Below are 17,536 nucleotides of genomic sequence, written 5' to 3' on the forward strand. Positions count from 1 at the left end.
TGATGTTTACCCTGGCCAAGGACTTTGTAAGGCTCATGCTCTGCCAGGGAGGAGGGGAAGCCGGGAGGAAGCAGAGACGGGGCGCCTGACCCAAGCTAGCCAAAGAGGTATTCCATACCACAGCACGTCATTCCCAGGGGGGTAACTGGGAGTTACCCAGAAGGACATGGGGTCTTCTAGGTTGGACTCGTTTTTTGGCGGGTGGTATCATATTCTCTTCCCTTGTTATTTTCTCTTATTGCTGTCGTTGGTGCTAGCATTGGTGATTTGTGTTGTATATTGGCTGCTGGAATGTTCTTGTCTCAACCCATGGGAGTTGCATTCTTTCGATTCTCCTCCCCATCCCTCCAGGAGCAGGGAAGGGTGGGGGTGGGGGTGGGGGAAGGGTGCGAAGGAAAGAAAAAGGGAGGAAAAGTGAGTGAACGAGCTGGCTGGCTGGGTTTAAACCACGACAGAAGACCACCTTTGCATATGAAGAGTTTCTACAATATATTTCAAAAATTAAATTGATGTAAATTAAAAATCCAGCCATATACTTTGAAAAGGAGACGTCTGCATAAACACATCTTCTGTTTTTCATCTACTAAGGTAGATGTGATAGCTCCAGTAATTCTGTTCCTAACATTGAGTGAAACCATTAATCAATTTATTCCAAATATGAACAGAAAACAATGCAGCTGAATGGAAAAGAATAGGTATTCAAAAGAACAGCCACTATTATTTTTCAAGGAAGAAATTGCCAAGAAGTAGAGAAACAAATGGCTGAAAGTGTAGATGAAGACACGTTCTCCTATGCAAACTAACAGAATTAATTAATTACTCACATCACATGGTATTTTATGGAATGACATTAATGATCAGTAATAAAAACTGACAGTGGTGTCTTATCAGTTCCCTTTAACAAAAGAAATTATTATAAAAAGAACGTGTTTACACCCTACAGATGTAACCCACAGACCATAAACATAGCTTTAGATATTAGTTTGACTTGCAACACTTTCTCATTAGTTTAATAACATAATTTTTATGGAACTGTAAAACTGTAAACAAAAGCATTCTCTCTTCTCATTTTCCTTAACAGAACTACTAAAACATATCCAGCTACATTAAAACTTTACCTTAACTATTTCCTCTATGAAGCAGACATGTGACACAGGATCTCTTTTCTTTGTCAATACTTTCTGCAAATGCTGCACCTGTAAGAAAGAATTTATTGAGAGGAAAAGTGACATCTAATATGTCATATGCAAAACCGCATGTCTATAAAAACAGAAACAAGCTGCTGAGTACCTGTCCGCAAGCAGCACAGATCTGATCCATGAGTTTCTCCATGTTTGTCCAGAGGGCTGCTCGAAAAGCTGCTGTGTTCCCAGGTGTTGGCATAGCAGCTCTACCAGGGCCACCTAAATGGTTTTTAAAAACACAGCAGCACATTTTAGCTTTCCAATATGAAAATTTGCTTATTAGAAATACAGATCTGTGCACTCTGACATAAGGTTGGGGTTTTTTAATTAAAATTCTTTACTGTGAGGGTGGTGTGTTCAAGGGCACGTGGGACAGGACTTTGAGTAACCTTGTCCTGTGGAAGGTGTCCTTGCCTGGATCTTTGATGTCCCTTTCAACCCAAACTATTTTATGTTTCTAAGAAAATAGCTTCAAAACAGAGCTTTGTGAATGGCTTCAACTGTCTGACTGAGAATTCAACTAAGGAAGAAGTCAAATAAACTCTGCAGTTCAGTGGGGATAATTCAATGTTTGTCACTGCTACCTGCGTTACAAATTCGGACCTCCACATAGACATCAAGGTAACATTAGTAAGCACTGTTGCCCAATGTAGTAAGAAAGTGAAATGGCAGAGACAGTAGGTGTGAAAAATACATGTATTACCAGCTCAGAACTGAAACACATGGCAAACTGCTATAACAAGTGATAATCTAGCTGAAGGAGATGCAGCTTCTAAATCATCACTTTCTTTGAGAGGGGCTGTATTTCTTTCTTTATGCTAGTGATTATGGCTTTGGACCCCCAACTTGCTGCAAAAAGAGAAATTAAGTTTATTATTACAACATTTCTTTGTATTGAACATACTACTTTGAAATTACTTCCATCTGATAAAAGCACCACAATGTAGTTACAGGCTTATTCCATTGCTTGCAAATAATGTCTACCTGTGATCCTCCCACCAACACAAAGCAAGCAGAATTTGGATTGATCTTTCCATGACAAACTGCTAAGAAAATGCTGCAAAGCTGTAAACTAATGAGGACAATTTTCTGGTCAAGTCAGGAAAAAAAGGAGGGGCTTGGGGAAAAGGGAAAACGTTTAAGCCCAATAACAAAAGGCAGACTTTGGCTTTGTATTAGATGATTTCAGAGACATGACTACTTCCATCCTCTACTGGTGAAACCAAGCAGGGAAATGTTCCTATAACAGGCTTGGATATGTGAGTTTCTTCCATTTGACAATATACTATACTTCTGTCACAAAAAAAAACCAGTTATCATTCTCTGTAAAACAAGTATCATACCTCTTGTAACAGTTTGAGATGGTTGGGTCAATACTTTGATATCCAAAGCATTTTTAATGTTCTCCTCCAGTACTGTGCAGTATCCATCCACCACATTAGCAATGGTATCTTTCAAAGTCCCAAGGTTATGAAAAACCTGAAGAGCAGTTCCCACTTGAGTAGGATTCTAGAGAAAGAAGATTTTCAAACTGAATTATTATCTTTAACTGTACTATAGGGTTTTTTTATCCATGATGAGGCATCATTTTACTGGGCAAGCTCATCTTTAAGTTCAGACTGCTAATTCATTTAACATTAAATAACTGGCATCCTTACAGTACAACAGAGAACAGAAGATAAAGGAGAGGACTGATTTCCTTTGATTGCTTTGCAATGCTTTGCTTAGCTTCCTTTGGTACTATCCTCTGAATAATGAGAATGGAAAAAAAGGAAGAACTGGAAGCACCGCTGGCAGTATCTAACCTGGGGTGAGATACCAGTGATTGATCCAATAATTCCAAGGTTAGTTACAGTACAGCTATATTAAGCTATGGTATAGTTAGCAATATTGTTTAAACATGCACATGCGGTCTGTTACAGTACTGTGATTTACGTGCCAAACAGTTAATTAAATGTGATACAAGCTTAAAAAAAACCCAACCAAGTACAAGCAGAGACAAGCAGGCCATGCCCCTACCACTGACTACTGCAGAATTTAAGCTTGTATTTCTACATTTCTATTTCTAATGCTTACAACCAACAAAACCAAACCCAAAACACCCTCAAGTATCTCTGCATGGTTCACAGCTTTTCTGAAATATAGGAGAGTGAAAACTGTCCCATTGTTCATTGTTCAAGAGACCTTTGATTAAGAATAAATCTGATGATAATTCCACAGAGCAACACTAAACACTGGCATGGGTGTTATTTAGCAAGAGAAAAGCCTCAAATTATTGCCTTTGGAAACTAAGCACTGTCATCGGTACACTGAATACTGCTTTTTTATTTTGCATTCACATGCAATTAGTGGAGGGGGTGATCAGTTGATCATACACACATTAGAGATGCAGTCTTTTGTCATTTTTCTTAGTGACTTCTGCCAGCAGTAAAGAATATGGTCTGGCAGAAATCCTGGCACCTAGACTGGACAGAAGCATCTGAGACCGCAGGCACATCCCGCTAGATACCCTGCTTTGACTCTCCTCTGGCAGTGAGACCTTACACCACTGCACTCTTCCTGCCGGTGCCTACAGCAGTAGTTATTGGAAGGTCTGCTGCAAGACCAATGCAACTCTGCTCCATCTTCCCCAAGTCACAGGTTTTTTCAGCCTGACACTCCAGAGTTAAAGCAAAAGGGTATGCTCATCCACCTTTCAAGTGTGGGGAACCTGCACTGAGACCACAGCAGTAAAGCTACAATACAGCTGCTGATGATTCACTTACTGGTACATTCACCTACTGCAATAGGATTTCTGATCCACTGACGAACAGCGCATTCTCCTCAAACCTGTTTCAAAGGTCACAGCACTATAACTACACATTCATGTCACACTTTATAGGGTTTCTGCAAAGATCAGAACCATAACTGAAACAAAAAAAGCCAGATCTCATCTCATTTCCCAAACCCAAAGAGGTGTTTCCAGGTTTAGTGGAAAGCAAAGGAATGTTAGGTTTGCATATTATGGTTTACAGACCATATACTAACTGTACCAGTTTCTTTTTCCAAACAGTGTGGGAATTAATGAACATTACCATCATAGTATTATAAGTCTGGGACTTGTAGGTTTATTTTTTTTGACAAATGGGTATGCTGTAAAATTTCTAAGCATCCTGTGGGTGTTTTTGTGGAGGTGGGAAAGTGAGCCATAAAGACTGGAAGATTAATGGGATGTCAGAAAATGAAGAGTAGTATAATGAAAGGAGGGAATCTGGGGACAAAATGAACAAGAAAATACAAATGGTAAGAGGATGGGGAATATAATGAAAAGAAACTGGAAAGAAGAAAGAGAATGAAACTGAAAGGAAGGAAAGCAAAGATATAAAAGACTCACCTCATCTACCAGCCTTTCTTGCTTAAATTGTTCTAATTTTTATAGAATACTTCCCCAATTATAAAACCAGGCAGAGAGTCAGTAATACAAAATCAATACCTTACTACTATGGTTTCAGTCAGACACTAATGATCATATATAACCTAACAAAAAAATAGAACAGCATCAAAAGGTGAGCAGGGCACTCTCCAGTCTTGAATAACCAATGGCTAGGTATTTGATTTCCTGACAAACAGGCAGTGTAGGCACAAAAAATTTCAGGCAGCAGATGAAACTCAGAGCTCCCACATCATAGTTCAGCAAACTAACTCTGAAGCTACGGGTCAAAAACGACACAAAAACATGCTCAAAAAGACCCGGAGCTATGTTTCAAAGAAACTGGTTTTAGCCAAAAGTTGTCAAACAATTCTATTTGAACTTAGGAATAGTTAAGAATAACCAAAACACATTATAGAAAACTGCTATTCACTCAACGTATCTTCCAAATTTAGTATCAAAGTTAAAATCAGAATAGAACAAAAACTATGCAGGTAGCCTATTTCTTATGTGCTTTAAATTGTGGACATGGCCACTGACAGAGGGCTTCTAGTTCATGTATTCATCTTGTACAACAGGAATTAGAGATATATTCAATATATAGATGTACAATAAAATATCTTTTTTATTTGTTTCATATACAGCATTTTTCTCTCCTTGAAAAACAGTGTGTTTTATATGCCCCAGACAGGCTATATAAAGTCCATTGTTGGTATGTCACTAATCCTAAGAGAATTGCATTTTTTATGCACAGCTAGTTTCTAGGTTTAGACAATATGTTAAAAAAAATGGAGCATCTCTTGGGACAAAAATTATTATGCGGAAAGAAAATGTTGGAAAGCAGGAAGAACACAAATGACTGTATTTTCAGGCTTGCATACACATCTCAAAATTGGACTGTTTATCATTAATACGGACAAAATTTTGAGAATCAGTACTGCAGAATCTGTCACTATCAACAGACTTTATCTATAAGAATTTCCCCTAGTATTTAATTTTTATTTGAGAAAGCTTAAAGCTAAACATTTCTGAGATTCAAAAGACTGCCACATTTTTTATCAGATGGAAAGCATGTATTCAAAAGAAAAATAAACTGACTACAGAAGTCATTTAAAATGGGAAATGGAATCACATCAGGGAATAATATTCAGAACATCTATCCAACAGGAACAACAGGGAAAATAATATAACTATTTTTAAGATGGAATTTAATGAGTTTATTAGCAGTATTTTATAATTAAGTTGCCTGCCACTGCAGGCAACTACACTTAGCAATTTTTAAGTGTTCTCCTTAGAATCTATGTTCGCAAGATCTTATGCTCCTTTGTAAGTGTCTTGTTTAGTAAATGAAGGCTTAGAAGTACTACCAAGCACAAAGTAGGCTGGTTTTACTATTTAAAAATGTATGGGCAGTTAGAGCGACAAGAAGACACAATTCTGCTTCTCACAAGGTAGACATTTCTCAGCTTCCATGAGACAACACATTAAATATCTTGGTCAGAAGGGTGATATTTGCCACCACTTGAAAAAAGGCACAGATGTTTCAATTTATATTTTAGGAAAATATACAGATACATTCAGCAGCAGCTATGAAGAGCTGCATTTGCTCATTTTCTCTATCACTGAGAACTGTTCATTTTACTAATATAATTTTCTATTCATTTTATCCCATCCCATTTGGTTCTGTAGACTACTACAGACAAGAAGAAAAGTCAGTGACATGCACTCATTAAACATGACTGTTTTTTCTACAGTTATATCATGCGGTTATTTTCTAGAGCAGGCAACTAGACTCAATAACCAAGAAGATGCTGTCCAGTCCAGCATGACATTTACAGTCATTCTGCAGGGCAAAATGCCATTTGATCACTTCCTTTCCCATAAAGATAATAACCTTGAGAAGACTAGATAGAAATACCATTAGATACTTAAATAAATACATATATTTCTCATTTGAAAATATCTCCTAGGATGGAACCAAGTCATTTTTTTTCTGTCAACTGCCAACACTGAAACTATTTTATACTGTAGTCTTTTATGATTGCCACTGGTGCTACCAGAACAATCTTCTGAAAGCATGGTTAAATAAAGAGCAATATTCTTTTTCATCATTAGAAACACAGCTTGGATGAGCAAGCCTGCTCCTCACAAGGGAATGTGGTGATGACACTGAGCTAATTTGGGGACAGGAAGATTCCTAGCATAAGGCTGAACCAAAAAGGAAACCTGGATGACAGGCAAAACTAACTGGATACAAATACAGCTTTCAAACTCACATTCTACCTTCTCAGGTTATGGGATTCACCATGTGCACCTTTCTTCTCAACAGTGCTGTTTTAGGGAACTCCACATCAGCATTCCTTCATTCAATGCCAATCTGTCCCCTATGACCCCATGCTGCAAGGTTTTCACCTATCAACTTCCCTCTCAAATGAAGATGTGCTAATTGCCCAGAATATGTATGGTCAATGATACCTGTGACAATTACAACTAGTTTCATAAAGAAGTAGTGTTACAAATGTAATTAACTGCTAACTGTCATGCAGTTAAATTTCACAAGTGCCCCGAACCACATAATCAGAACAGTTTTCTGAGTAAATGTTCTTTCATGTGACAGTTCGGAAGCACCACATACGGAGAAGTCAAATGTGGAGTAGTCCCTCACTTAGAATAAGAAAGTTTTCGCTATGTTTGTACACACACATATTACTGAACAGCTGTGATTTCAGTGTGCTGCCACATCCTTACCCCTTATATGGTAAAACATTTACTGTGTCCCATACACAAGCACTAAAAGCAGAGCACAGTATGAAAAGAATTACATATGTTGCTCAGCTGAAGGAAAATATTACTAATAAGTCTAGGTATCATTTCAACAGAGTGGTCTGACAATGTGGCAAGCAAGAAATACGATGAATAATACTTTCTCCATCAGAAATAATCAACATTAAAATTCAATAACCCTAGAACAGAATATACACTGAAATAACCAAACTTGTAAACTAACGTACATTCTGACAGGAAATACAAAGGGCTCTTGCAGCCCTTCCAGAGTAGATGCAAAAAAGAGCTTCCAGAATGATACTTCTAAGTATCTTTGACTGGCACTAAGTAGTAAATATTTTAATTTGATAGCAGATTTACTATATTGAGAACTATTTCAGTTACTTTTCTCTGTTTGTTTCACACAGCTCATTTTGATTGTATGAGATAGCAGTTGCAACTTCTAACACAGTACAGCTTTACAAGGTCAGTTAAATAATCCAAATAAAAAAAGACCCCTTGTGAGACTGATAATCCTCTTGCCACCGCTTTCCCCTCTTGCCACCATTACAAAACACTGCCTCCTTCAAATAATTTTCCCATAAATAACATTACTACCCAAGTAGTATTACTACTTCAAGTACTATTACTTGAAGACGGGGTGATTTAGGAAGAGTTTGTAAGCTCTTGCAGCTACCAATTACAAGTAGTTCTTAGTCATTTCTTACAGACACCAAAAGTGAAAAAAGTGAGAAGGAAAAGTTGCAATTCAATTTCATGAGCTCAAGCAGATAAGCAATGAAGGAAACTCAGCCACCTCAGTCACAGGCAGCGCAAAATGACTTATTGAGCAGAATTAAGAATTCACTGAGAATTGTTGGAATTCTTGCTCCGCAGTATCGCTCAGCTATTTTAAAAGCAAGAAAAATTAATGAAAAGCTAAAAGTAAAAATTAAATGCCGATGAAATTCAGCTGCAGTCTAAAAACAGTATTTTATTTCATTTCCAAAAGTCCATGTCTTAAAAAAATTAATTGGTACAACTCCTAAAAATGAACCTGCTTAGGGAAGCATGTCTCTATGTTCATTATCACTCCATCTGTCTTTTACACTGTTCATCTTTAAAATCTGAGCAATACACAAAACGGTCAGGTTGACAATGTAAAGCCAGAGAATACAGACTTCTTTCTAATGATTTTTCAGTTCTTCCTGTTTTGACATTTGCAGTCTTGAGAGGAGTGAGAGGTTAAGATGTTCAATTTTCTGTAGAAGGTAATACTGACATAAAGTGTTGGCTAGACCCCAGAAAAGCACATTTTAATCTCTAAGAGGCAAGAATCCCAAAGCAAAACATTCAAATATGGTTAGGTTATCATGTCTACCTTCTGTGAGCCCGTATTTGGAATAAGCAGCTTCGTTTGGTAGAAGGACTTCCACAGGAAAGGAAAACAGTCTTAAAACACAGCCATAAAACTGCTCATGTCCTCAAACTAGGTCAGACTTTTCTTTCTTAGAATAACAGGAAGTAAATAACAAGAAGTATTGCACTACAAGGGGGGGGGGGGGGGGGGGGGGGAAGAGGAAAAAAAAGCAGCAATAAAATACTAGAAAGCAAAGAAGCAAGATTTCTCAACACAGCTAAACAGCTTGCCAAAACACTTATTCTCTATAATAGTGTAATCAAAGCAACAGATGGCTAAGAGCTAATGGAACAGAAAGGCATCAGGAACTGTTGTAAAGAATTATCTCATGAAACATCAAGCAATATTCCAAAGTTTACCAAGCCTTAGGCTATCAACGTGACAGCAATTTCAAAGAAAGTATCTGGCACCTTGAGAACAGATCAGGTAGGCCATAACAATCACAAATTTTATCCTACAGTGCTGCATTTGAGTGTACAAAGAGTACAAATGCAGAGTAGAAATCATACAAAATGATAAAAACTAATAGGCAACATGGAAATAGGGGCATCTAAGCCAAATCAAGCTTCTTAAAATGCTTCTCTTACGTCTTACACAATTTCACCAACCTCTAAAGCCCTCATCAATAAAGAACCAGTTGGCCAGTTAATCTGAAAATGTGGCTTCTCTATTAAGAACACAGCTACTACTTTATGATGAAGGTCAGAGTAAAGGGGAAGGTTTTAAAACCTCCCTTGTGCAACCTTGACTTACATCTGCTGACTCAAGTCCTGTTACTGAAGCACAAAAGTATACGGACACAATCTCATTACTAATTCTGATCTTTGGACAGCAGCTTGTGACCAGATGTTTTCTCCCATCTCACAACATCATCATGTACGTGTTCACTCTGATAACTGGTTGAACAAAGCCATTACAAAACAGAAATGTCAGGTTTTGCTTTTAACTCAGTCTTAACAATTAAGATTAGGAATCAGCTACTGGAGGATTACAATATTCTTCTATAATTTCTTTCTATAAGAAACCTTCAAGTTCAGAAAAAATATCCTTTAAATGGTATACTCTGAATGATTTAAATAGCTACCAAAAGCCATCTGGGTTTTCTTGTTCTCTTGCTAGTCTTTGCAACAAGATAATCATTACCTATGCGAGTGACAGTTTCTCATTTCTGAAATCTGTGCACCTCCTGTCAACAGCTCCAAAGTGCCCTTAAATACTTAAAAGGAATGAACTTTAAAAAGTTACTTTATTTTAAATTCTTTTCAGTTATTTTCATATTCAGCTACAGACAGACCTCCATCAATGTCAGGTTCACGCTGGATCACATTTCAGAACATATTTTTTTCTTAATACAAAGTTCAAATTCCTTGATCACTCATCTAAAGGAAACTTCAGCTCTGCAGATAACTTGGTTAAGAATCACAGAATCACAGAACAGTTGAGGTTGGCAAGAACTGCTGGAGATCACCTAATCTACCTCCCTGTTCAAAGGAGGGTCTACCAGATGAGGCTGCTCAGGGCCTTGCAAGGCAGAGATAGGGTAGTTCAAATGAGCCAGAAGACATCCTTCTCCTGCTACATTTTCCCTTCCTAGATCTGCTTACAGTTCCAGGAAAATCTAACAATGGACTCATGCAGTCATTTCCACTGAGTTTCACTAAGGCCAGACCGAAAGAGAGCAAGTGTCTATACAAACACCTAACAAAATGTCTTCAGTGCTGGCAGTGTTACCCACCCCCTGACAGTAAGATAAGCCTTCCAAGCCCTCTTGTAAATTTGTCCACTGGGAGAAGCATGACAAGACTGACCTATTTCTGTTACAGATACTACATTTAAAGAAAAATATATATTTCTTGTGTTTTTAAAAATAAATGGGTAGTCTCTTTAAAAATAAATGGGCAACATTATATTATACAAGAACTTTACTACAAAGAAAAAAATATCTTAAGTCATCAAAATGAAAAGAAATACTGTACCTAGCTTTTCCTGCAGCTTGCATATGCATCTGGGATCCCGTTCTGCTACTGAAAAAAGCCAGTCCCCACCCCTCATTTCATCTATCTGCCAGTAAAACATTTTAAAACCTTCACACAAGTAAGAACTTATTTGGGCCAATACCTGCAGAAGAAAAGAAGGGAGATAAAAGCAGAGAAGAATAAGCAGCTAAGCGCATAACTTGTTACACACAGAGGACATCATTCACCACCTAGGAACTACAGCATTTTGATGCAAGATTTCTCCTTTCTAATGCAACATACTGTTCAGTTCTGTATACAATTTCAAGCCAACAAAAAGCTTTACACCTTTTGTTACCACAAGAACATCTCTAAACCTGCGATAATGTGGAATTTCATGTGGCACTGAGTAAACAGATCAAGAACACGAAAAAACACCCATTTTTTCAGAGACGAGTAAGACAAAGAGCAGATTTTTAACCTGAGAAAAAGGCAAAATGAATTATACTATCTTGTTTCGATAAACATCATGGTTAGTCAATCATATTTTTCACTGCCCTATGCAGATGTGGCTTATTAATGTGTTATATGTTTCTCTTGGACCACCTAATTGCATTATTTCAGAACCTGTTAACAATCAACAGTCAACAGTAGAAACTACAAATAGAATTACAGTCTGGGAGAGGCATTTAACAGTAACATACTGTCTTATCTGGAGAGAAAGAACCTCAGTGTAGTCTTAGGTTTGAAGAGAGACAGATACATGAAAGTACCAATTAAAAAAATGGATGAATTATACAGAGACCCAGCCAAAAAAAACAGGGTCAGTCTCTGCTCAGTTGTATCCCTGGAATCCTAGCAGAATTTCGTACACGCTGTTTACCTTGAGTATTTAAACCAAATCAGAAATCACTTTAATCAATTTGGTATAAAACACTTGAATGGACAAGGATTTTGAAAGAAGACTACCTTATTGCAGTTTTGATTCAGCTCATTCTAGACTAGACCCATGTAATTAAACCACTGTAACATCTGCTAAAAGAAAAACCTCTATGGTTCTCATTCGAATCCTACCTCAACTATTTTCAATGAGATCTAATCTTAGCCTGCCTTGCTTGATCTGTAGCAAGGCAAACACCACTTCCTTATTTCACAGCTCCACCTTATCCATTTCCCATTCCACCCTCCAGTCCTTCTGTAGTCTTGTTCTCATAACAGCTCCTTCCATTCATATCTTTCTCTTTGGAGCTACCTTCAACTCCTAAACTCATTTTCTAGTTTCCACATTGACACATACTGTCCTCAGTCTCCTCCATTCTCCCCCTTCAGCATGTTTTATTTACAAAGCCTTTCACAGTTGAGCTGTTCATAGCAGTGGCCCATGCCTCTCTGCATATAAATGGATGAATCAATTATCATATTTGCATTAATTATCTTAAAAGCATTAGTATTAGATATCTTCATGCCCTTACAGGTATTATCTAGTCTCGGTGCAGTATCAGTTTCTCACAGTGGTCAGAGCTGTCCAAGATATAATGGCTGACATCTTTCCAGACCAGAGAATCCACCTAAACAGATGGATAATCAGAACACAGAGGACTATGCAGCAGCCTCTAATTTAAAATCATTTCTGTCTGTAAAAAAGCTGAACTCAATGTTATTAAACATTCCTGTGTTTTCATGATGGGCATTCTACGAGGAATAATTTTTAGTGATCACAAATGACATTTACTAATTGGTATGAAACCAAACCCTTTCATATTTCAAAATAACTAGTCTCAATGGGAAGATCTAACACACAAAGGGGTTTCTGAGCTTTCTAAGGTGCTCTGACTTTTTCTTTTTTTTACCTTAACAAAATGCATAGCTGGTAATTCTTTAGAATTTATTGAATATCTACAATTTCTGGACCAGTAAAGCTATCCATATTCTTCCTAAAGCATTATCAAGCTCTAAGTTAATATGCATTTAGAACATCATCTACACGGGAATATTAAGTTTTAACATTTTGTTGGCAACTGCCCAAATTAATCAAGATGAATCTTCAAAGAAAAGGACTGTGAGTGAATTTAAAAACTATCCAGCTGATTCCCATGTTAAATTGTCACTAAACAGAGTGTAAAGATTTTGGCAAACAGTTAAGTGATGATTCATAGCAAAGTGAAGGGATATAAAACATTAATGACTTCTCAATTTTCACCTATTACTTTACCATAAAAGACAGTTACATAAAAATATTGTTCAGATTAGATGTATTTTCAGGAATACCCATTTATAGGAACTATTTATAAACCACTTTCTTGCACTATCATAAAAACAGGCACAGAAATGATGGGATTAGGAGGGCGACAGAATAATAAATCCTTACAAATAAACACCGGAAAATGCAAGCTATTTGCTGTGCTGCACTGAAAAGTGCAGTAAAGTACTTGCAAATACTCCATTATCCAGTCACAGATTTTTGGTCTAATTCTGCATTTATGAGTCACAAACACCTACAGGAATAAAAAAAAGGAAGAAAAACCCCAGACACACAATCTGTCAATCCACTTTGATTAAGCATTTACACAGGAGAGGAGCTGTGAAAAATTCCACAAAAATACTGCGTCACACTTGGACATCAATTGCATTAAACTTCCTAAATTTCCTCTATATAGGGCAAGTGCACAATGGCAAAGTGATACAAAGCTTTCTGCATCACAGCTGAAAGCAAATTCTGCACAATCCCATAATCTGTTTACAACTCAGTACACATATTTTAATAAATGCACATAGACTCATCAAAATCTGAAAGATCAGCATCTCACAGGACAAAAGAGACTATCACCATGTCCATTATTTTCAAGGGTTTATAACTCAGCAGTAAAAACTGTCAGTGTGAAATTAAAACTTTTGTTACTTTTAAAAGAAAGCCTCTATTTTCCTATGTTTACACAGCATAAAAGATTAAACTGCTAGTTTAGAATGATTTCAACACCAACATGACTTCCTATTCTTTTTTTCTTAAAAACCCTTTCAGAAAAGCAGTGTTTTTCGAATTAAAAAAAAGTATCTCCTTTATGTATCCTCTATTTACTAGGTACTGCTTTCCAATACTTTAGTAGCAGTGAACATGACCAACAGACATTACAAAATATGCCGGGAACTTCAGTGACCGCAGGGATATGAAATACTTTGATATCTGAATTCACTGCACATTTTCAGAATATCCCCAGGTATTGCCATTGGACACTTTATTTTAGTGATTAATTACTGGTATTCCAAACATTTATTTTAATTCAGAAACATTAATGTTCACACATATATCTAGCTGATCTACACTATCATGCATCGGCATAGTGCTGGAACAGCTACCAAGTTTTAAAAGGCACTGTGGATGTACCAGGAGACCAAAGTGAATCTATCAATCACAACATTACTAGCAGTAGCATATTCACATCATTTTTTATCTTCTGTGTGCTTTACCAGTAACAACAAAATGCATTTGATGGTATTTTCTCTAGCAAGGGCACAGACAACAAATACAAAGTGACTGGGGATCTAACACATTCACATCATGCTTCGCATTTTCCACCTGGAAAATATGGACAATCACCCACAGCTGACATGTATGCTAAAAGTATATTTATTTAACTATCGCTGTATGCACCAACAGTAACTAGTTTTCAGCTGAATTCAGCGAATAATTCCTTCCAAGAACGGAAGAGTCCACCCATGTTTTGTTTAAAAAGAAGCACTTGGAAACACAAGCTAGATTTTACAGCAAATGTGTCTCATCAACCATAAAGGACAATAGTGCTTGCACAACATTAGGACATGTCAAATAATTAGGCAATTTTAGCTCTTGGATAATAAGTCCATTGCAAGATACATGACTGCAAGGCTGAGCCCAGAAATGCATATTCCCCAAGTGAAAAGCAAGAATATGTATTTTCTCTTCCACACCTCTCTCTGTATTTCCTTCCTCTCCAACTCTGCCTCTAGAGGAGACACTAGAATCTGACAAATACTGTCACTTTTTAAACAGCTGAAGATTCACTTTCACTTGAAACTGTTGTCGTGACAGGTTTCCATAGTACTTCCCTGCAGCAATCACTGCTTCTGCCTTCTCTATTTCTATTTAAAAAAACCCAATCTTTGAGTAGCAAAAAAAAAGGGGAGACAAAAAAAGGCCCAACCAAATTGCCTCTGCATTACAGCCAGAGCAGCAGCAGAAAAGAAGCAATACTGAAAGATGCTGTTTGCTATCCCTTCCCCTTTGCAGGCTTAAGTCACCAAAGTACGGGCAATTTTATTTTTAAAATTAGCTTCGAACATGCAAATTCTTGGGTAAGAAGCAATAGCAGCACAGTTAATGAACAGTATGTGAAGCAGCACTTCCTCCAATGGCTTAAATCTGCTTTTAAATTATGGGGAGAAATAATCCACTGACTAGAGTTCAGACTCACCAGTTTACGATGTGATTTTTAGCAAGTTACTGAGGCTTAAATTAACAAGATCAGCTGAAATTAGAATTTCCTAAATACACTGTCCACACTGGACTACAGTTATTCTTCCCTATGACACAAGAATATCACATTCTTTCAGTCTGTACCATATTTATTAAGTAGACCAACCTCTAAGCACAAATGATTTGTCTTGTTTTTTACAAGGCTGTCAAAGATCATCTAGAGACATGCCCTTGGCAGTCACAGCAGCAAGTAACCACCCAAGCTCTGCCTGGTGCTCAAGGGCTGCTCACTCCCAAATGAGATACAGGACAAAGCCCTTCAGGCTTAGGATGACCTTGATCTTCATTCCCACTTCCTGAAGAACTGTTTTAACACTTCTTCACCAGCACCTTTATAATTTTTTTCAACACTTGTGTAGTTAAACAAGCAGTCACCCATGCCTACAAGGAAATCCCAGCTACTTACACTCGGTAAGTAACAGCTGGTGAATCCTAGCAAAACCACCCCTATAAGAGCTGCAAAAGAGTGCCAAGGTTCAGCTTTTACACACTGACACTCTCTGATGCAAATCTCATTCTTAGGTGCTTAATTCACTGAGTGCAGAACCTACATGACTAAAACGGCATTGCGAACCCCATTCTTGTAGCCCCACACCACACTCCCCACTGCCACAACCCTTACTGTGTGTGCCAACACCTTGGAGCATTATACATTTGGTGCATGATCCCTTTCTCTCTGGGCCTCTGCTCTTCACCTGCAAATCACAGATAATGGCACTTCACCTTTGTCACAAAGGTGGTATAGGGATAACAGCAACACGAACTGTAAGGAATTCTAGTAATGCAGATTATAGAGTTAGTTGATGTAGAGGGACAGATCAAACTCAGGTAAATTTTTGCTGAAAACACTGATCCCTCAGCTCAAAACAGAAAATACAAAACAGCAGGGAACAGCAACAGCATTTTTGCTATGCACACCTGGAAACAATGTGCAGTAAATGTGAAACTTGGCACAGGGACTTTCTGGAAGATGCATAAAGGTTTCTCATTCTTGGTACTTGCTTTCCTTCTGGCTTGAAAGTTGGGTAATGTACATGATCAAAAGAGATGTTTATTGATTTATCATGAATACAAAGAACTAATCTGATTAAATGTTGCAACTTAGTACTACCTCTGAATGAACGGATCCATTAAAACACATGTACACGTTTGTAACAGCTCACACAAGGACTAAACAATACATGACAGCTGAGAATGTCAGCTAAAAATTGTATTTTTCTAGCTCTATACCAGTAAATAAAGCCACATGGACTAAGAACAAGTAAAGGTATTAGAAGATATACACAACTATGCATAAGGTCTTTTTTAGACACTAGATGAGTTAATAAAACTTTATTTGATGCTAGATACTCACTTTTCCAGAAAATATAAGTAATATTTTATCTTTTACACAATACATACATAATTTCATACCTCTACCAACCAAGGTAAATATGAAAAATTGGCCTGAGTTTTCAGGTCAGCCAGACATCCTGCACAGAGATCAAAATGTCATTTATATCATGGACTGTTGCCACCATGTCTGATAATTGAAAGCCACCCATTTTTTTCTTTTACAAAACTCTGGATGAATTCCCAGATGCAGCTCTCCAGTCTGTAACACTGTCCTTCATCTGTGTTCAAGTGGACCACCAGTCAGACACATTTTTAATAACACTGTCACACACTAGCAAGTTAAGATCAGAAACACACAATTCCAGTTTCAACATGATGACACTATCACCAATGGGAACAGATTTGGGCAAAAAGGAAGAGATTTGGGGAACTGACACCTGACGGAAATTGCCTACTGTCCCCTTCAGCTTACTGATACAATATGATCCTCTGTTACAAGTGTTAAGTGCTACAATGTGCAGACTTTTTTATGTAGAAATTTACACTGTGCCTTACTGCTAAAAGTTCTGCAGCTCCACTCAACCTACACAAGTACTGTGTCCACCTTCACTGACTGCCAGTATTACTCATATCTTCAAGAAACAATCTCTGATACAGGAACTGAAAACCTATTATGTTGTATGTGTTAATTACCTCACACAAAAATGATCTATCCATAACACGTATTTAAATTCCCAAGGTGTGAGCTATAGTCTACTGTTTCTCTACATGACTCTATTACCTCTACATCTGCACACAGGCTTTTCAACAGAATCTTATATTAAGCAAATGAGTGGGTGTGGTGAGTACAGCACAAATATTTTGAGAGAAATTCCTGACTGGATCCCTTGAAATTACTTGTAGTGCCTTAGAGGAACACTACTCCTCAAAAGTCCAAAAGACTTTCTCTCTGATGATTCC

The 17,536-nt window shown here is 37.4% G+C and overlaps 1 protein-coding gene across 2 annotated transcripts in view; it reads right to left on the reverse strand.

Moving 5' to 3' along the window:
• COG5 (component of oligomeric golgi complex 5) overlaps positions 1-17,536 on the reverse strand; it is a 191,988-nt gene that overhangs the window by 68,063 nt on the left and 106,389 nt on the right. Inside the window, exons 8-10 of one of the 2 annotated variants that reach the window (XM_061467418.1) lie at positions 2,528-2,693; positions 1,291-1,403; positions 1,119-1,196 (exon numbers count right to left, since the gene is read on the reverse strand). The exons of the other annotated variant lie outside the window; for it this stretch is intronic. Coding sequence (XP_061323402.1) covers positions 1,119-1,196; positions 1,291-1,403; positions 2,528-2,693 — 357 coding nt within the window. The remainder of the gene's footprint in view (positions 1-1,118; positions 1,197-1,290; positions 1,404-2,527; positions 2,694-17,536) is intronic. 2 annotated transcript variants of the gene reach the window in all.

Source organism: Pezoporus flaviventris, unplaced genomic scaffold (assembly GCF_033815535.1).
Source record: "Pezoporus flaviventris isolate CSIRO_AGI_PZ_B2104156 unplaced genomic scaffold, CSIRO_AGI_Pfla_v1 ptg000045l, whole genome shotgun sequence".
In the NCBI taxonomy this organism is placed as follows: Eukaryota; Metazoa; Chordata; class Aves; order Psittaciformes; family Psittacidae; genus Pezoporus; species Pezoporus flaviventris.